The 19567-nt window shown below is 49.5% G+C and overlaps 10 protein-coding genes across 10 annotated transcripts; 5 read left to right on the plus strand and 5 right to left on the minus strand.

Annotated features, from left to right (window-relative positions):
* Nucleotides 1-227: 227 nt before the first annotated feature.
* N7455_000511 (uncharacterized protein) lies at nucleotides 228-437 on the minus strand (the record flags this gene model as incomplete). The annotated part of the gene is made up of 1 exon (XM_065603817.1): nucleotides 228-437. One exon carries the CDS (start codon nucleotides 435-437, stop codon nucleotides 228-230), a length of 210 nt encoding a protein of 69 aa, XP_065462308.1.
* Nucleotides 438-1093: 656 nt separating this feature from the next.
* N7455_000512 (bZIP transcription factor) lies at nucleotides 1094-1636 on the plus strand (the record flags this gene model as incomplete). The annotated part of the gene is made up of 1 exon (XM_065603818.1): nucleotides 1094-1636. The coding sequence occupies one exon, from the start codon at nucleotides 1094-1096 to the stop codon at nucleotides 1634-1636; it is 543 nt and encodes a 180-aa protein (XP_065462309.1).
* A 628-nt stretch (nucleotides 1637-2264) lies between these two features.
* On the plus strand, nucleotides 2265-3875 carry N7455_000513 (uncharacterized protein; the record flags this gene model as incomplete). The annotated part of the gene is made up of 9 exons (XM_065603819.1): nucleotides 2265-2362; nucleotides 2424-2471; nucleotides 2536-2665; nucleotides 2715-2758; nucleotides 2812-2911; nucleotides 2973-3329; nucleotides 3398-3476; nucleotides 3525-3708; nucleotides 3776-3875. 9 exons carry the CDS (start codon nucleotides 2265-2267, stop codon nucleotides 3873-3875), a joined length of 1140 nt encoding a protein of 379 aa, XP_065462310.1.
* Nucleotides 3876-4294: 419 nt separating this feature from the next.
* N7455_000514 (MARVEL domain-containing protein) lies at nucleotides 4295-4905 on the minus strand (the record flags this gene model as incomplete). Its single annotated transcript, XM_040952379.2, has 3 exons — nucleotides 4295-4430; nucleotides 4493-4778; nucleotides 4830-4905. The coding sequence occupies 3 exons, from the start codon at nucleotides 4903-4905 to the stop codon at nucleotides 4295-4297; spliced, it is 498 nt and encodes a 165-aa protein (XP_040817372.2).
* A 926-nt stretch (nucleotides 4906-5831) lies between these two features.
* rcf1 (respiratory supercomplex assembly factor RCF1) lies at nucleotides 5832-6557 on the minus strand (the record flags this gene model as incomplete). Its single annotated transcript, XM_040952059.1, has 3 exons — nucleotides 5832-6256; nucleotides 6342-6412; nucleotides 6514-6557. The coding sequence occupies 3 exons, from the start codon at nucleotides 6555-6557 to the stop codon at nucleotides 5832-5834; spliced, it is 540 nt and encodes a 179-aa protein (XP_040817429.1).
* Nucleotides 6558-7343: 786 nt separating this feature from the next.
* On the plus strand, nucleotides 7344-9174 carry N7455_000516 (threonine dehydratase, biosynthetic; the record flags this gene model as incomplete). The annotated part of the gene is made up of 3 exons (XM_040952228.2): nucleotides 7344-7523; nucleotides 7595-7811; nucleotides 7871-9174. The coding sequence occupies 3 exons, from the start codon at nucleotides 7344-7346 to the stop codon at nucleotides 9172-9174; spliced, it is 1701 nt and encodes a 566-aa protein (XP_040817395.1).
* Nucleotides 9175-9777: 603 nt separating this feature from the next.
* N7455_000517 (50S ribosomal protein L36) lies at nucleotides 9778-10259 on the plus strand (the record flags this gene model as incomplete). The annotated part of the gene is made up of 3 exons (XM_040952425.2): nucleotides 9778-10026; nucleotides 10107-10141; nucleotides 10220-10259. 3 exons carry the CDS (start codon nucleotides 9778-9780, stop codon nucleotides 10257-10259), a joined length of 324 nt encoding a protein of 107 aa, XP_040817296.2.
* Nucleotides 10260-10825: 566 nt separating this feature from the next.
* On the plus strand, nucleotides 10826-13772 carry N7455_000518 (elongation factor G). The gene is made up of 4 exons (XM_040952182.2): nucleotides 10826-11070; nucleotides 11128-11239; nucleotides 11306-13335; nucleotides 13400-13772. Exons 1-4 carry the CDS (start codon nucleotides 10868-10870, stop codon nucleotides 13452-13454), a joined length of 2400 nt encoding a protein of 799 aa, XP_040817483.2. The 5' UTR covers nucleotides 10826-10867; the 3' UTR covers nucleotides 13455-13772.
* Nucleotides 13773-14006: 234 nt separating this feature from the next.
* Nucleotides 14007-15188, minus strand: N7455_000519 (uncharacterized protein; the record flags this gene model as incomplete). The annotated part of the gene is made up of 1 exon (XM_040952312.2): nucleotides 14007-15188. The coding sequence occupies one exon, from the start codon at nucleotides 15186-15188 to the stop codon at nucleotides 14007-14009; it is 1182 nt and encodes a 393-aa protein (XP_040817371.2).
* Nucleotides 15189-15925: 737 nt separating this feature from the next.
* On the minus strand, nucleotides 15926-19564 carry N7455_000520 (uncharacterized protein; the record flags this gene model as incomplete). The annotated part of the gene is made up of 1 exon (XM_040952344.2): nucleotides 15926-19564. One exon carries the CDS (start codon nucleotides 19562-19564, stop codon nucleotides 15926-15928), a length of 3639 nt encoding a protein of 1212 aa, XP_040817264.2.
* Between the last annotated feature and the right edge of the window lie 3 nt (nucleotides 19565-19567).

A 19567-nucleotide genomic window follows, 5' to 3' on the forward strand; every position in this document is an offset into this window, starting at 1 on the left:
TAATGCAAAGTTAAATGTGCATGCTGTTGAAGAATCGTTGATATCGGACCGCAGGGTTGGCCTTCATACGATTGGTTGCACTGCTCTCATCCGAGTTGTGGAGTCTTTCTATTGGCGGGAGATTACCAGAAGCCTACATATGCTGTACATATGTATGCAGGAACATAATAATGAAAGACCATGTATTGCGCTTGGTTAGATGGTATGATCTTGCTGGTGAATATCTCTCAAACTATCGGATTGACAAGGCATTTCTCAGAGGGAGCTTCCCAGTTTATGGTATCCAAGGCTCGGTTTACTAGAACGGGAGGAATGCCAAGTTTCTCGAGCAAAGTGGTACGGTTGGAGGAGAAGCCTCCGAGGGTATCCTGCTCTTTCCGCATCAAGATATGCGTTTTAATGTGCGTCTTAATAGAGGACTCCTCGTATTCGAGCATGATACTGACAAACTTTGCGGGTGCAGCTCAAGTCTTCAATCTTCAATCATTTTCTATCAATAATGTTGTACTCTTATTGTTCATAACCAGACGGTCTAGATCACGCTAAACTCGGCCATGTTGATCTTGTGAAGATATATGATGTCAGAACTCATCCTTGATCCCTGTTCAATCCTGGCCATTAAGATGGATCTGCGGCGGACAATATAGACGAATATGTATAATCTATTGCCACCTCCACACACAACTCCAAGTGTATTCCAACTTCCAAGATGATATCTTACAAGTTTCATGTGGACCTAAGGTATAGACGATTGGATGGCAGAACCGGAAACGGCTGCCGGGTTGCAGTTGTTTCGAGGCTGGCTTTGCTTTTAGTCCACATCCTGTCTAGATCCTTGACACAGTACGTCATTGATTTTGGTCCAGACTCTTTTATATATTTGTGCGAAAGTCCATATTGTAAGGTTGGTTCATTTATCAAGTCGAACCTCTCTACATGGTATATTTTTGGAATTACGCTGCTCATTGACTTGGAAAAACATAAAATAAAAAAACTCCTCAAATCTATTTATATTCCACATTACTCTCTCTATCCCCCTTCCGTGTATCCCCTCCAATACTTTCACAATTGGTAGTGTGATAATACAAAAACCATGAAATCCGTGTCACCCACCTCACCTTCCCAACCCGTCAGCCCCGGGCGGGCAAGGCACCTCGAACGAAACCGCGTCGCTGCCAACAAATGCCGCGAAAGAAAGAAGCGAGAACACAAGCAAATCGAACGTCGTCTCACCGACGAAACCGAAAAGAAAGACATCCTCCTAGCACAATTGAACTGTCTACGAGAAGAAGTGTGGGGGTTGAAAAACCTCATCTTCCAACACGCCGAGTGCCAAGACCTCCAAATCAACCACCAACTCGCCAGGATGACTCAGACCGTCCTGCAAAGTTCTCCCAACCAGGATCCGAATTCCAGCATGTCAACCGGTTCATCGCCCACCTTTTCAACTGGGACCTATTCCGACGAGTCAGTCGCAGATGATGCAGGTGTTAATCCCATCGGACCGGACGCATGCAACAACGACTGGGCGGTATTGCCAGCCATCGCGAACGATTTCGCCCCTTACGAGCCAAATGGTTTTGTTGCCGATTCCATGTTTGAGCACTTTATCAATGCCGACAATGGGTATACCTAAGGACTCACCTTTCCATTATTTTGGAAGGCTGTTCTGTTTAGCGATGGGCGTTTAACTTCAATGTTGTATATTAATCTCAGGACCCCCAGGCCCTGCAGCTCGGAGGAGCTTTTACAAACACTCATATTGGAAAACTTTTGATAGTTACGAATCAACGAATATACGAATCTGCCCATGACATGGATACTATTTGCGCATCACATTCCCAAAGAAATAGGATCCTCGGAACGGGATAACTCCCATGACGGTGAAGCGTATGTCACATTGTGATAAGTTCGTGCAGAAGCCTCGAAAGCCTTCCGATCTGAGTCGAACCATTATTATTTGGGAGAGACAATTCGAAACGGGGTAGACACGCACGAAGATCCACAAAAACAAATGGAACGTGGAAGATTCTTCTCTTGTGTGCTGTGTCTGTGCTGTTTGTGTCGGAGATGTGGGGAGATCCACAAAGCCGCTGATGTCACTACCCGAGTGCTCTGACGGCATCGAAGAGGGTACGGAGTATATATTGGCATTTATATATTCTTTAGATCCTTTTATATCATTCTTTTATTATATGCTCATATGCTTATTATATGTTTTATCTCTGTATTATAGCAGTTTATCTACTTCCATACTATCTCCGATGATGCACAAGACCTTACTTACGCCACCCTACGGGGAGCAAATGGCAACCTTCTCCCAGAAATCAGTAATGGGTACGATATTCGAGACAACTGAACGGTTAGAACAACTAAAACCGGTAATACACTATATCATGTATGCTAAGACTATATGAAACCAGCTATACGGATTGGAAGCCTGTCGGGCTTGGAGTATCTGGGGTTGTCTGGTATTACTCCCCTGCCTTGGGACAGACCATGATCCATTGAAACTAATAATTACTTCCCGTATAGCTCTGCAAGAGATCAGCTTGTTCATCGCACTGTCGCTGTGAAGAAACTCGCGGAACCATTCAAGACACCCGCTATTGCAAGACACATGTTTCGAGAAATAAAATTACTGAGACAGTTGCGACATGAAAACGTGAGATTACCCATGGCTAGTATGAAATAACTCTCTAATTGTCCGCCAGATCATCAACCTGACCGATATCTTCATTTCTCCCTCTGATGACATGTACGAAGAGACCACACTCTCTTTACGTGCATTGAAAGTACTAATAACGTTAGATACCTTGTGACTGAACTTATGGCAACCGACCTTAATACGATTTTGAAAGCGAAAAGAGTCGAAAACCAATTCGTCCAATACTTCATGTATCAAATAATGGTTGGTGTCATCTATGCCAACCCACCAGCAAGCACGATCTTCTGACGATCAACAATTCCAGCGTGGTCTAAAATATCTCCACTCAGCCGGTGTCATCCACCGAGATCTAAAACCAAGCAACATCCTGGTTAATGAGAACTGCGACCTGAAAATATGCGACTTTGGCCTGGCCCGCATCCAAGAGCCCCATATGACAGGCTATGTCTCGACAAGATACTATCGTGCCCCGGAGATCATGCTCACATGGCGGAAATATAATGAAAAAGCCGATATCTGGAGTGCCGGGTGCATCTTCGCGGAATTACTTCTGGGCAAGCCTTTGTTCCCCGGAACGAACCATATTAACCAGTTTTGTGTTATCACCGATCTACTCGGTAACCCCCCCGAGGAAGTCATTAATAATATCACAAGTGAAAATGTTAATAGTTGAGAACATACCTTTTTGAAAGGAAATCGGTTTGCTAATTTCTTCTTATTTCCCTGCAGACATTGAATTTTATCAACTCACTCCCAAAACGAGACCGAAAGCCAATATCACAGCTCATCCCAAATGTCAGCGCAGATGGTACGTATCAAACTATTCGGTAAGAAATCAAAATATTAACAAAATCAGCGGCGGTATTGATCGACAGGATGCTTGAATTCGATCCTCAAGTACGAATATCTGCAGCAGAAGCCCTCGGATTCCCATATCTCGCACCATACCACGATCCCAACGATGAACCAGTTGCAGCGGAAACATTCGACTGGGCCTTCCTTGAAGCAAATCTCCCAGCCGATATCTGGAAGACTATAATGTGAGTACGGAGTACTAAATACAATATAGCGGACGCATCTCCGGATATTAATGCTGACTATTTCTAGGTACGGCGAGGTGTTGGCATTCCACGCAGAAATGGACCAATCTGGTCAGAGCGGGCCGATGAAATCAATACAACAGCAGGATGGAATGGATGTCGGTTGAGTGATAATCTATATATCTCTTGGGTTCTCGAATATCTTGGTTATTTTCTGTTCGATTAAGCTTTTTGTTGATTATACATTTTAATGCTAGGGTACATTTATGATTCATGATTTCAAATTTAATTTAGTTCAATTGATTTTGACGGTGCTATAAGTTAAGTTGCACGTCGGGAATGGGATCAGAGAAAGAGTGTAAGAACAGATTATGGTATTAACATTAGGTCGATACATGACCAGACCATTTCTGGCATTATCAAGAAATCCTGGCATATAAACAGGGGTCGGACATGTGTTCATCAAATCAACCAAGTGGGGTATCGCTTTCATTTAGGAAACTCGACCGCGTGCGTATCATATCTTGCAAGTTATTGTTGCAAGTGTCATTTGTAAAACGTATCCTCAGGGGATGGAGACATCCATCTAGACAGTGGCATCGGCGGTGGCGGCATCAGCACCAGTCATCTCCGGGACAGCATCGTCGCGGTGGTTCTTCGCGTTGCGACGAGAGTTCTTCAGGTCTATGACGGCGAAGGTGTTTGTAACAACGAAAGTAGCCCTGTTCAGAACAATGTATTAGATAATGTACGCATGTATTAATACTTGGACGTCCGTTCTTACCATTGGACAGCGCCGACAACAATCAAAGCCTGAAGGGCGTGGCAGCTGACATAGTGGCACGCGCCAGGCGAAGGAATCATGACAGCCAAGGCGATCCAGCCGCTGAGCCAAAGGCCGCCGGTGAGCAGCTCTATGAGAGGAATGGCGATCTCATGTGAGAAGCGAGGGAAGCGGAGAGGTGCGAGGCCCAAGTATGGGATTGCGATGGCTGTTGTCCAGCACCCGTTGAAGAGCATGTAGTAGACGACATTTGAGTAGGACCATTCGTCGTACAGCGAGGCGATTTCTAGATGGAGTTAGCGTTGTTTTGATAAGCATCATGCACCGTGAAACAAACCATATGCAGTAAGACCGATTGTGGCTAGGGACAGGATGGCCTGCACGATTCGTAAGGGGTAGATCCAGGATAACATTTTGAATGTGGGAACGGTTCTTTTTGTTGGGTATCACGTATACAGGGCGGTATATGTAGTGCCTTTTTGACAGGGGTATAGAGGAAAAAAACTAGATCTACGGTAATAGGGGAATACCATGGGCCTTTATACTCCCGTGAGAGACGGCCCATAAGGCGTCTAGCTTGTGCTCCACACGTCATGGCATTATAACTCGGAAAAGAGTGTGCATTGGGGAAGATTAGCAAGAGTTAGGCTGGATGAGGGGTGGAGTCTCGGAGCAGGGACTGAAAAGTTTGACGCAGGATCATTCTGATAGACCCTGGGGATTTCCAAATTAGGGCTTGGTGTCGAGTAGCTCAGTTTCCCCGCCTTTGGATTATCTCCTTCCTCCATGCGTCTCACTATATTAGTCTTCAAGATGAAAAGCGCATTCATCTTGTACTTCCTATACTCTCAAAAATTCAATACTGTCATCTTGAAAACACACCCAGTGCACTTGACGGCCCTCCCGTTCCGAATATGCCCTAAGAATCGTATGTTAGGTTACCGCACGGCGCTAGCCTTGTCGATCTCACATGAAAGCCTCGGCCAAGCAAATAACTCCGGAGATGCTGATCCAAAATCAACGTGCTTGTTTTTTCGGTTTCCAGGATGTTGCCAAGAAGGTGGTTTACCTTGTTGTGCTAGTGCCGTGCTTGTTTGGTGCGGATCAATTGGGACATTCCAACCTCGGCATGTCGATCGTCGGACTCCCCGTATACAGTACGACCCCAGATACGACGAGCGAATGAGGCAATCGTACTTCTGTCACTCATGCTTACACATTCTAGAACAGCATAATTCATCAGTTGAAAATCCAAACACGATTGGAGAATTTCGAAGCATATGTACAAAAAAAAAAAAGAAAAAGAATCTCTCCTATCTTACAGGGCGCACGCATGCCATCAGTCCCGTGAAATAAGAGCCCTCACAGCATCCATAATCCCAATAGACTTCTCATCAGCGGGCTCAATCGATGACCGCGCCGCTTCAGACTCCTTGGGCGGCGCCGGTTTATTCCCAGCCTCCTTAGCCGCAGCCTCAATGGAAGCGTGACGCTCCCTCCACTCCCGATCCTCCTTATCACGAATCTCCAGCTCACGCAACCACGCGTCACGCTTTTCTTGCTTCTTCCGAACTTCCACGGCCTGGTCGAATTCCCGACGCTGCTGCCGCTCCGTCTTGAAGTACATTCCGCCGGCGACTAGCGCGACTAGTGTGAAGGCTTGTGCGTAGATACGGGCTCGGAACATTCGGTTCATTTCAACTGAGTCGCCGGATTTCATCGACCGGTAGGCGCGGTAGAGGGCATAGCATGTTGCGGCGCATCCTGTTGTAGTATATATTAGTTTTTTTGATGTTCGGAAGGAAATCCCGAGGGAGAAGGCGAGGCTTGTGCTAGGGGAATTTCGTACCAAGTGGAACGAGCGGCTCTTCCCTGAGGCGTCGTGTGAATTTTTGGACGCCGGTCTCTTCTGTAAATTGACTGCAGGACGTCAAATGTTAGCAGATGACTCTTCCCTTCGTTTTCTCTGCAGAATTGCCCGGTGCCCCTTGCGGGATACGCGGATAATTTGTGATACATACGGGTTTCCCTCGTCAAAAGACGAAGGCATGGGTTCCCGGTTCATCGTGAAGTTGATCGTGGTCGGGTATGTTGACAGTGGTCGTGCGGAGTCCAATTGCCTCCACGGGATGCGGAGTTTTCGGGTCGGGGATATTCAGTTGACGATTATAAATGGGTTGTTTAGTGGCAAAGATCAAATCCGGCGAGGAGTTGCAAGTTTTCGATGTTGGAATAGACTCCTCAAGATGCTGGGGCGCACAGGGTCGAGCTGTGGTATGACGCCAAGTTTTCAAACATATCGGGTTATGTAACCCCTCCAGGGCCTCCAGGGCTGGAGAGTACTACGTCTAGTACTGTCTTTACCATGCTACAAGGACATTAGCCTTTCTATTTTTCTTAAATGCTTCTATTCATAAGTCTCTTATTTTATGATTGTCCTAAAATGAAATAGAATAAAAAAAAAACACCAACAAGTACAATTAGCCCCTCATTGTTGACCGCTATCTACTATGGACGTCCTACCTGTACCTATACCTCCAGGGCTGCTACCCAACGTTTTCTTCAGCCATTCGGTCTAAGGGATACACAATTTCGTATTTGTCTGACATTTTACTTTCAACTTTGATCTCAGCTACTTTATTTCATCCCTTCAACACTCCTAAATCCCCCAAATCAAGCTTTATTTAGGGCTAGCACTTGGGGTTGATGACATAAGGTTGTCCGATCACCGGTCCCGCCTCTGCAAGAAAAAAGAGTCAGAGTTTAGAATTTGCCGACTTGTCAAGTTCTTTCTCATCAGAATTGGGATTGATTGTCTCCATCGTTTGGCAGAAATCAACCTGAACTTATCATGTCTGACGAGGCTTCCAACGGTGTCACGACGCCCGTCACCCCCAAGATGAGCGGGCTTGCGTTGACTGAGTATACCGCCGCTCCGACGCCGCCCTCTGAACGCGAGCAGAGAACCCCCGGCTTGCCTCCCAATTGGGGAATCCCTGAGGCCTTCCTGCTTCCCAACGGCTACCCAGATGTAATTCAATCTTTGCAATTCCCGCATAAATCTACAAATCTTCAAATTCTAACATTGCCCCGCAATTCTAGTATCTCCGGTTGATTTTGACGTCACGAGTTTACGATGTTATTGAAGAAAGCCCTCTTACCCATGCTGTCAACCTGAGTGCCCGGCTGAAAAGCCGAGTCCTTCTCAAGCGTGAGGATCTGCTTCCAGTGTTCAGCTTCAAGCTCCGTGGCGCATACAACAAGATGGCTCATTTGAACAATGAGCAGCGCTGGAAGGGCGTTATTGCTTGCTCTGCTGGTGAGTTTATACTTGGTAGATGTGACAAACCGGAAGTGCTTTTTACTCACTCAATATAGGAAACCACGCTCAAGGTGTGGCCTTTTCTGCCCGCAAGCTCAGAATCCCTGCTACCATCGTCATGCCCTCCGGCACCCCTGCCATTAAACATCTGAATGTTGCTCGCTTGGGAGGAAGTGTGGTTCTTCACGGAATGGACTTTGATGCTGCCAAGGATGAGGCCCACCGATTGGAGAAGCAGCATGGTCTGACAAACATCCCACCATTCGACGACCCTTATGTCATTGCTGGCCAAGGTACCATCGGTATGGAGCTTCTGCGCCAGGCAAACTTGGACAAGCTCGAGGCAGTCTTCTGCGCTGTTGGTGGAGGTGGTCTGATTGCCGGCATTGGAGTTTACCTCAAGCGCATCGCACCCCAGGTGAAGATCATCGGTGTCGAGGCTTACGATGCCAACGCTATGGCTCAGTCTCTCGATGCGGGTAACAGAATTTTCCTCAAGGAGGTTGGCCTCTTTGCGGACGGTGCAGCAGTCAAGTCTGTTGGCGAGGAAACTTGGCGTCTTAGCCGCGAGGTCATCGACGATGTCATCCAGGTGTCCACCGACGAGACCTGCGCGGCCATCAAGGACGCTTTCGAAGATACCCGGTCCATCGTCGAGCCCGCCGGCGCTCTCGCTCTTGCCGGTCTCAAGAAGTACATCGCCAAGAACCCAAGCCCTGACCCCAACCGTGAGCTCATTGCCATTGCCTCCGGTGCCAACATGGACTTCGATCGTCTGCGGTTTGTTGCTGAGCGCGCTGCCCTTGGCGAGAAGAAGGAGGCACTCCTTAGCGTGAAGATCCCCGAGAAGCCCGGTGCATTCGCCAAGCTCGTTGAGGTTGTTCTGCCTCACGCTGTTACCGCATTCAACTACCGCTATGCCCGCGAAGACTCGGCCGATGTGCTGATGGGTATCTCTCTATCTGCCTCGACTGGCCGCGAAGACCTGGCCAAGATCATGGCAGAGCTGGAGAAGGGCGGCATGAGCTGCCGGGACTTGAGTGATGATGAACTTGCCAAGCGTCATGTGCGCTTCCTCGTCGGCGGTCGCTGCGAGGTCGCCGATGAGCGTATCTTCATGTTCGAGTTCCCCGAGCGTCCTGGTGCACTCGCCAAGTTCCTCACAACCCTCCGTCCTGAACAGAATATCTCTTTGTTCCACTACCGCAACTATGGTGGTGATGTGGGCAAGGTTCTGGCTGGAATCCAGTGCCCGTCGCCTGAGAAGGAGGACTTGGAAGCATTCCTTCGGGATCTAGGCTATCCGTTTACTGAGCACACTGACTCTCCCACTTACAAGACCTTCTTGCGTTCGGAATAAGGATTTTGTTTTAGAATCGCAAAAGAAGAGATGGTGGGTAACGAGAAGATGCATTGTTCATAGCTTGTTGTGGTTTAAGCGGTTTAAGGTCCAGGCCTGGTTTTGTCTCTTGTTTGGCGTTTGGTTCATTTTGTTAGACCCTCTGTATCATAGGTCACATAGTCTGCTTTTCGGGGTCCTTACTACATACTTGCATAGGTACAAATATCCTCAAATCAATTACTGTCCTGCAGATCAGATCTTGATTTCAGCAGCAGATATATTCCTGCTAGCCTCCCCGAATAATCTCAATAAATAAAACCAGCTTGTCTATCGAATCACTAAATAAATACATACACACTTTCGCATTATCTTCTGTTTTGCCTGCCGTCCTTATACTTGTAGTGCAAACCCGACCAATCACAGCGGCTAGCTCCCTCGGCCGACCGGCGATACAGAAGCTCCGGCCAACATTTGCGATCGCAGCACGAGAGAACCTTTGGAGCCAAACATCAACCTCGCACCGCACCCCGATACCTTTTGTTCTTCATAAGGTGATACTTGAGGCGCAGCCTCCAATTGATCACCTTCCGTGGAGATAGACCAAATCCAAAAACCGCCGCCATGTTCTCCCTCCGCTCCGTCTTCGGTGCCTCCTCCGGGGCCCTCCGCCAATTCCTCCCCTCTGTGACCACCCGGACCGCCTCATTACGGCCTTTCTCGCACATGATTCGCAACAGCCTGACGAGGCTCCGTGGACAAGCAAAGACCGGCAATGCTGTTGCCGTGGCGAATGGGTCTGCCAGACAGGTGGAGCAAGTCCGGGGAATGAAGACTCGGTCTTCTGTTAAGAGACTGTGTGATGGCTGCAAGGTATGATTTTAAGACACTGGATACATTCATGTTGGAATGATTGGGAAATTGTGTTTTGGCTGGTGCTGACTGCTGAACAGCCCGTTCACCGGAAAGGTCGTGTCTACATCATCTGGTGAGTAATTACCCTGTGCCATTGAAGGCTATTCTTGAGGTCGTTCGGTTTTAATACGTTGTTTTCTTGTTATTTTAGCTCGAAGAACCCCAAGCACAAGCAACGACAGGGGAAATAGAGTCGTCGCTTTCCGTCATTTTTCTCCGATAGCGTGCATCGCTTTATCCTTCCGCGGCAGCCTTTACTCGAACAATCTGAGATATTGGCAATATCTCTAGGCACACAAATGTGCTCTCGATACCCGGATCGTCTTTAAATTCCTTGGATACACGACCTGTCGTCGCGGAACTCGGATCGGCGGCATACTTTTGCATTCTTGTTTCAAAACCAGACAGTGGTTGGATACCACGGCGCTTGTGTATTTTTCTTGTATATTAGTGTGACAATCAAGTTTATTGGGTCTTCATGTTTCAATTCAACTCATCATGATCTGCAGTCTTGTCTTTCTTGGATGGGCAATATCTATGGATATATGTGCAGTTTACTCCAAACAACTGCTCGTCACCATACCCAAACCCTCAAACAACCGAGATATCGCCGATTTCAATGTCGATAACTCATTTTATGGTTGTACATCCACCGAATGGTAATCTCCCGGCTCTGATGGGCCGATGTAAATAATCACGTGATGCGTTCCTGGCTTCCCCAAACTTTTTTTTCGGGGAGCCAACTAAACATTCAATTTCGCGTTGATCATATCAATTCTGGTGTGGTTGGATCATCACCATGCGGTCTCCTTCTATTGCACGGTTACAATCCCGCGCGGTGTCTGGTTTGACCAGATCAGCTCGTTTCCAACCCCAGACTCTTCTGCGCCAGCGATGCGCTTCTACGGCCGCGTTCCGGTCCGCCGCTGTTGCGCCGGCTTATCAGTCGAAGTTGGGACAATGGGACCAGCGCCGAAATGCCTCTGCTGTTGCTTCTGCAGTGTAAGTATACTCGTCGGACCGATCTGTTTATTTTACTCTTTTTAATGTTGTTATTAGTCTTGAGGCTGCTAAGGCCGACCCGGCGAGTCTATCCCAAGCCACCATTATTGACAGTCTCGATCCGGTCGAGGCCGCTCGTCTTAACATGTGTCGTAACATCGGTATTGCGGTACGTAATATCCCAATTGGTTCGTGCCTGCTTTTTATTCTTGTCTAATGAAGTCTTCCTGCACAGGCCCATATCGACAGCGGTAAAACCACCTGTACCGAGCGAGTTCTTTTCTACACCGGTCGTATCAAGGCTATCCACGAGGTCCGCGGGCGTGACAGTGTCGGTGCCAAGATGGACTCCATGGACTTGGAACGTGAGAAGGGTATTACCATCCAGTCTGCGGCCACTTTCTGTGACTGGGTTAAGAAGGATAAGGAGGGTGTTGACCAGAAGTACCACCTCAACTTGATTGATACCCCCGGTCACATTGATTTCACCATCGAGGTCGAGAGAGCGCTGCGCGTTCTGGACGGTGCCGTCATGATTCTGTGTGCTGTCTCAGGTGTCCAGTCCCAAACGATCACCGTCGATCGCCAAATGCGCCGCTACAACGTTCCCCGTATCTCATTCGTGAACAAGATGGACCGTATGGGTGCTAACCCCTTCAAGGCGGTTGACCAGATCAACACTAAGCTCAAGATCCCCGCCGCTGCTGTTCAGGTTCCCATCGGTGCCGAGGACGAGTTCGAGGGTGTCGTTGATTTGATCCGCATGAAGGCTCTATACAACGTTGGCGAGAGTGGTGAGGAGATCATGGAGAAGGATGAAATCCCCGAGAAGGTCAAGGCCATCGCCGAGGAGCGCCGCACTATGCTCATCGAGACTCTTGCCGATGTCGACGATGAAATCGCGGAGATGTTCTTGGACGAGGTTATTCCCAGCGAGGATCAGATCCGTGCCGCCATCCGTCGTGCTACTATTGGCTTGAAGTTCACCCCTGTCTTCATGGGATCTGCTCTGGCTAACAAGTCAGTTCAGCCCATGCTGGACGGTGTTATTGACTTCCTTCCCAACCCTGCCGAGGTTGAGAACCTCGCCCTTGACCAGAAGCGTGACGAAGCGTCTGTCAAGCTTGTCCCCTATAACTCTCTTCCCTTTGTTGGTCTGGCCTTCAAGTTGGAAGAGAGCAACTTCGGTCAATTGACCTACATCCGTGTCTACCAGGGTACTCTCCGCAAGGGCGCCAACGTCTTCAACGCTCGCAACAGCAAGAAGGTCAAGGTTCCCCGTATTGTCCGCATGCACTCCAACGATATGGAGGAAGTCAGCGAGATTGGCGCTGGTGAGATCTGTGCCGTGTTCGGTATTGAGTGTGCATCTGGTGACACCTTCACGGATGGAACTCTCGGCTACAGCATGTCCTCCATGTTCGTTCCCGAGCCCGTCATCTCGCTCTCTATCAAGCCCAAGCAGAGCAAGGACGGTGCCAACTTCTCCAAGGCCATGGCCCGCTTCCAGAGAGAGGACCCAACCTTCCGAGTATCCTACGATAGCGAGAGCGACCAGACCATTATCTCCGGAATGGGTGAACTCCACCTTGACATCTACGTGGAGCGTATGCGTCGTGAGTACCGTGTCGATTGCGAGACTGGTCAGCCCCAGGTCGCCTACCGTGAGACTATCGGCAACCGCGTTGAGTTCGACCACCTGCTCAAGAAGCAGTCCGGTGGACCTGGTGAATTCGCCCGTGTTATGGGATTCATGGAGCCTACCGGCGTCCTCGAGGAGAACAAGTTCGAGCAGCAGGTTATTGGAGGCAGCATTTCGGAGAAGTTCCTCTACGCTTGCGAGAAGGGTTTCAACCTCTCTTGTGACAAGGGTCCTCTGATCGGCCACAAGGTTCTCGGCACTCGCATGGTCATCAACGACGGTGCCACTCACATGACTGATTCTTCCGAAATGTCCTTCAAGAACGCCACCCAACAGGCGTTCCGCAAGGCCTTCGCGGAAAGTCAGCCCTCTGTTCTGGAGCCTCTCATGAAGACGGTCGTGACCGCTCCCACTGAGTTCCAGGGTGATGTTATCGGCCTGCTTAACAAGCGCGGTGCCACTATCAACGACACCGAGACCGGTGTTGACGAGTTCACTGTCTACGCTGACTGCAGTTTGAACGGCATGTTCGGCTTCAGTAGTAACCTGCGCGCCGCTACTCAAGGCAAGGGTGAATACACCATGGAGTTCAGCCACTACGAGAAGGCTCCTCCTCACATGCAGTATGTTTCGACCAGAATTACTTCCCTTACTATATTGTCAATTACTAACCGTCTTCTCTTACAGAAAGGAACTCATTGCCAAGTACCTGAAGGCCCAGGCCGACAGACACAAGAAATAAACGATAAAATATGTAATAAACCCCCACCCACTCCGACTACTCTAGCAACCCAGGCCAGGCAGTGCCTGGCGTTGGCTCTTGCTGGAGCTAAGAAGCAGCATATTTTGCTTTGGATCCCTGCTGCTTCTTCCATCATCAACAACTCCCCCCTGTACTATTTACGCATGGCACTATATCACATTGTGACTTTCTGGGACCTGTATTTCAAGATCAAGATACTACTTTCTACTCTCCTGTCTGAACAAATAGATTATTGTTTTATTATATTTTTCTTTCTCTAAAACTGTTCTTTCCAGCGTTGTATATTTAAAGAATCCAGTTCATGAGACAAGAATATATCCAAAAATGTGTCCAGTTTTATCATTGCATATGTTAAAAATATCTCGAATACGTTGACCAAAATATATACCCCGTCCAACTCCAACTCTCATACTATCTAGACATGATTCCCGACATAACTAGGAGAAGATATGTGTTAATTGGTGATCCTTCAGAGTATAGATTCGGATCTCTAGCCTCACCCTAATGCATCGCCTCAGCATCTCCAGTCCTTCAATCACCACGCTCTCGAGCCTGGTGCAAGTCCTCGACTCCCGGTTTCTTCTTAAGCTTTGGAGGGGACGGGGGAGCATTATAATGAACATGAGCATAAACAGTGTCTAAGAGATCTGAATCGTGTGGTTGATTGACGTTAACGGAAGGCTCTGGACGAGCTGCCGCAGACGAACGCAGGCCAGCCTCATCACTTCCCTGTTCAATGTTAGCACGTTCGCCTGACACACAGTCCGCCCATCGGACTTTAAGCTTCTTCTCTAACGTGAAAGTCGACACACGCACAGATGAGGGATTTGGACTCGAGGGACGTGAAAGGGGTGGGAGGAGGAGGGCTTTACGGGAAATAGCCTTGTCAGTGGGTAAAGTTGGGAGAGGCTTCCGAGGAAGCATAGGAAGGGAAGGGAGGGGCTTATCCTGTGATGTGTCAGTCTGCTTCGATGTATCTTCAATCCTATCTGTCCTAGACTCAGGCAGAGGAAGGTGCTCGGAGGAATCATTCTTGTGGAGGTTGAATTTCCGGAACGCCTGGATGATGGGAAAATCTTCCTCACTCACACCAGCGAACAAGGGGGGCAGATCTTCGTCTAGATGTTGATTGTCGTCTAACATGTCCATGAGGTTTTCAATCTCCGGGTCGCTAAGCGCACCCATGAAGAGGGGCCATCTCGGATCAGCAGGTGGTGGTGTAGGGATGCGAGGTGGAAGTTCCTTCCTGGTAATAGCTGGCGGATTCTGGTCAGTGTCCTCGGGATGGATGGTGACATTCTCCCAGATCGGGGTGCCTGCTTCGTCTCGGATTTGGTAGAATGCCAACAGACGACGGGCGATGTGTAGCTGGGTTTGTCCATCCCAAACCATCGTGGTCAGTAAGTAATCCAGATGAAAGTCTTGTTCGTACAAGACTGTCACGAGGAATGCACCAATGGCGTCGCCGGGGACCTTGTCCTCAATCCATGTCCTCAAGCATGTCCTCAAGTAATGGATGGCCTTGAGGTCCCAGGAAATGAGAAGGTGGCGTTCTTGAACGGCACGAATGGAATCGGCCGGCCTGTCCTCCAAGAATGTCTGGAAGAGGGCATCTAGTTGCCACCGGCTGGTGCTAGCTTCCTTGTATGAGCGGCTGAGATGGGGGTTTATTGGGCCTAAGTTAGTGGAAATCTTGTTACCTGTTGGAGACATTTTCGGTGTATAAGATGAGCTATATACCGTGAAAGAATATACCTGAGGGAGGGCCGGTTTGTTTCTGAAAAGAAATGCTGCACGTGTCAAAATCTGTGGAAGTTGATTGAATCTAACGGACATCTCCAGGTATTTATGCTTCTTGGTCCTTTTTATATAGTGAAGGTTGCCATTGTGTAAGCATAGGCAAGAGAAAGAGAACAAAGAGGTATGTATGTCTGCACACTTTCAAGTCTTTGGATCAAAGAAGACATTGCTCTGAAATATCCTGCAAGAGGGACAAAGTCGAACAAAGAAGAGCCAAGAGCTTTGTTCCTACAATTTCGAGTCATTCATTGTCGACGGGTTGCTTGTAGGGGAATATCATCTCGTATAATGCCCATGTCACCTCCCGCGGGGTGAAAGGCAATCAGTGGGCCAGTTCCACCATCAAAAGAGAGGAATGAGCAGTGTTTGAATCCAAAGAAATGCATTGGAACAGAAACGGCACAGCTGAATTATGTACAAAAGCTGGAGGCAAAATATTATGGGGGATCATTTGATACAGATGCAACGCTCCATTAAATCATATATGGTGGAGTAGAAAAGAAGAAAGCGGGCATAACAAGCTCACTGCAAGGGTATATGCACGCCAAAAGAGGCGATGAAGTTAAAAACCATAATGTAAAAAGTAGAGTCCCCCAAGGTAGTGGGGACAAAGAAAGAATCAAGAAGAGATATCCAGATGGAGTCTGTAATCAAAGCCACAAGACCCATCGGATACCAGTGAAGACACCCCGGAAGACACCACGCACAAGCTTGAAACCCATGACAATAAGCCACACCCACCACAGCATAGCAACTAGGGCCCATTCCAAAACCATGAACCCAGTGCGACGGATCCACCGCAATCGACGGCGACGCTTACGAAGGCCTTTGTCAAGGGCATCACTCAAATGCTTAACAGCAAGTGTGCTGGTCGTGTTGAGCTGGACACACAAATCCTCGGCGTCATTTGCCGTGGCTCGGACGCGAGGAGCCAGGGAATTATTGACCAGGTTTTCCAGGTTCCTCAGCTGGGAACGGAGAGGCGACGACGTGGAGGTGGAGAAATGGTGCATAGATTGTTGGAACGAGTGTTGGGTGTGTTCGAAACGCTGGAGGAGGCACTGAGCAGCGAGGTCGAACTCGCCGGCCCGCGTCACTCGTGGAACAGATGCACCAGGGCCCATGGAGATTTGAAGAAAGTTAGGAACTGGTTCGCGGGGAGTGTGGGCTCGGCGAGTAATCTCCCGCGCTTTAATCCCCGATGACAAGAGAAGAGCCCGTGTGCGCTCGACTTCGGGTTTACCAGGTACGCCGGTGTCAATCAAGGTGTGGATACTGCGCCCAGATATACTCCAGGCACGACTGGCACCTGAAAGGCCTGTGCGTCTACCCTCCGGAGAAAGCCCCGGTGATGCTCGAGCGTTGGCGAGCCCTGTGACGGGAGGCCGTGTTAAGCTGAAAGGGACAGAAGGGTCCTTAATCTCGTGGCGCTTTGTCCGTCCCGTGTGCATAGAAGGGCTGAAATCAAGCGTTTTGCTGCGTGGCAGCGAGAACTTCTTGGGAGAATCACGGGGACCATAATTTCTTGGAGAGGAAACTCGTTCGCGAGGACTGCCGAAATCTGTCACCTCTGCTGCTTCGCTTCGTTCATCTTGCCGCAGGGGTGATGTGAAGGTTGGCAGAGAGGGGATGAAGCTTCGGGATGAGTTCTTCTCGGAATTTCTGCGAGTCAACCGCCCAGGCTCATCCGTAAACGTTGGCAGGCGCCGTAGAAGGCCTTTGGGGCCAGACTTCCTGTCACCTCTAAATTCTTCATCAGAATCACTATCATCTGATGCAAAAGTGGTCGCAGACGATGATTTCCGAGATTCAGGATCTGCGTCTTTCTTCAGGATGAGATCTCCGACCTTTGAAACCTCGTTGCCCACGATCTCTGCTATGCGACCTGGTCCCTTGAATATTCCTCGTAGCTTTGATTCGGGAAGATAGGGCCCTTTACGGGACCGATGTCCATCTACCCGATTGCCTTCCTGCGTGCCTTGGTCATCATTATAGGATGATGACACAACGTCAGGAAGAGGACTTGGCTCGAGCTTGGACGTACTCTCCGTCCGTGCAGGCGCCGTCAGATTTCGCTGACGCAAAGTATCGGGTTCCGGCAATTCATCTTCCCGCTCTCGCACCCGTTCTGCTTGTTTGCTCTTGCTGCGCTCGTGGCGTGAAGCAATCTTATGACGGAGCCCCTTCTTTGCAGGCGAGGGAGACCGACTTGAGGGGGGTGACAGATTTACTGCTATACTCGGGAAGTAGTCAACACGAGCGGGAGAGTTAGGCGCAGTGCTATCCATGCCTTCTAGGGACATACGAGGATCGTGCCGGTCATCAAGACTGCCTGCTGACGAAATAGAGCCCTTTCTGTGCTTGCGGGCTTGCTTCGTGTTGACCGATAACGGCTCGGTTGGTTGTGGTGTCCTTCCCCGATCATATTCATCGTTACGAACAGCCGGAGATTTGGCGCGGGATGTCCGGGATCCGGAATGTGCATGTTCGACGAATCTTTGAACATGGTCGCGGATATTCTCACGAGACATGCGAGGCTTTTCATCAACGGAAGGGCGGGTATCTGAGCTTGAAGAACTCGAGACGCTAGCCGAACGCATTTTGACATGATCCCATCGTGACGGCTTTCGTTTGCTGGAAGCACTACGGCTGCGTAAGCTGTGCGAATGACTTCGAAATCTGTGCTTGTGCCGCCCACGACGCACACTCTTGAATTCTTGCGCCAATGCAGGATGAGAGCTGGACACAGAAGTGTGCGGTGACGAACGTGCCTCTCTAGGATCTGCCACTTCAACCGAAAGGCGCTGCTGCTTATGAGGCGCCCCAAAGTCGTCGCTTGCGTCCATGCTAACTAATTCTGTAGAGTCGGGGTAGAGTTTAAAGCCATCCTTGTCGACCACCTTCGTCTTGTTGACACCATATTCCAGCCAGGCGGCATCGGCCAGAAGCTCTGCCGGCGAGGTCTTCCAATCAAGACGTGGTCGACGGGCCTTCATGCTGCTGGTTCGGCTGACTCGCCGCAAGCTTGATCCCGGAGAGGTAGGCATCGCATCTATCTCTTCGTGTTCCCCCATAGATACATGGCGACGACCTTGTTGGAAAGGTGGCAGCTTTAAGCAATCTAGCGGGTCGTACTCTCTTTGGCTGTATTTTTGCTCGACCTCATTGATCCATTGGTGGACTCTTTCAACGTCATGCCATCCTTCTGCGGCCGGATCGATGGTGCATTTCTCACGATATCTGACTTTCCGGTTGCGAATCATTTGAAGCGGGTTATAGGTACGGTAGGGTTTCCGTGTTGTAGACTCAGCGTCACCCTTGACTGCATCTCGAAGAGGTGGTAATGAGGGCAGTAGGCGCATATATTCATGAAATAAATCAAAATGATTACGTGCTCTCTCAGCACGAGCCAGAGTGCTTTCGGAGAGTTCGTATGCCCTGTGATCCTCAATCGCAGATCGAGGCAACAAATTCACAACAGATGATTGGTCTAAGCTCGGCAGTGTCCCCTGTGACAAACGATTACCGGAGATCTGGGTAAAATTGCGATACGGCGAGTCGCGCTGGAAATTCCTCGCTCGTGGGGAATACGCATAGCCATCTACTGCCGGAACAGCAGGTTGAGAGACAGATATTGGTCTTCGGCTCTCGGAGCCCGGGGGTATTCCAGAAGCTGTCCTCCTCCGAGATTCATTGAGATTCAAGGCTAGATTGACGATCTGGATCGAGTCCCTATCGAGCCCAGGAGTTGAATGTGCCACATTGTCTTCTTGCACCTCGGGCTGTGAGGAGCTTCCGGAGGGCTGTCTATCAGGAGGCGTAGGAGCCTGTGGAGCACTGCTCGGAACTGAACTTTCATCCTCTGGCACCACTTCAGACTCACGGTGCTTATGCCGACTCCATGGAAATCGCGAGCGTTTCTTGGGGACCACGATATCGGCTTCGGGAACGCTGCGCTTCGGCTGGGGGGGTTCTGACGGGCGAGGGCGGTGCAGGCTAACTCTTGTGCTTCGCGGGCGAGGTAACGAGTCGAGCAAGAAGCCACTTGAGCTCTGGGTCCTACGCTGGCCCGGTGTCCTTCGATCTCCATCACGAGAACCGCTGCCCAGTGTAGTACCTTCCAACTCCCCGCTCGCTCGCTCGTCGTTATGTCGGGGCGGAGTCTGGCGAAATGAGCCCCCATCGGATCGGAGTAAAGACGGCGCAGTTCCCGAGGATCGGTTTCGGGGTTGTATATTCGCCGGAGACATTGAAGATCGTACAGGGGGCTCGTTCGGTTGTTGCGACATTGC

Source organism: Penicillium solitum (genome assembly GCF_028829755.1).
Source record: "Penicillium solitum strain IBT 25940 chromosome Unknown utg000001l_segment0_segment0, whole genome shotgun sequence".
NCBI classification, from domain to species: domain Eukaryota; kingdom Fungi; phylum Ascomycota; class Eurotiomycetes; order Eurotiales; family Aspergillaceae; genus Penicillium; species Penicillium solitum.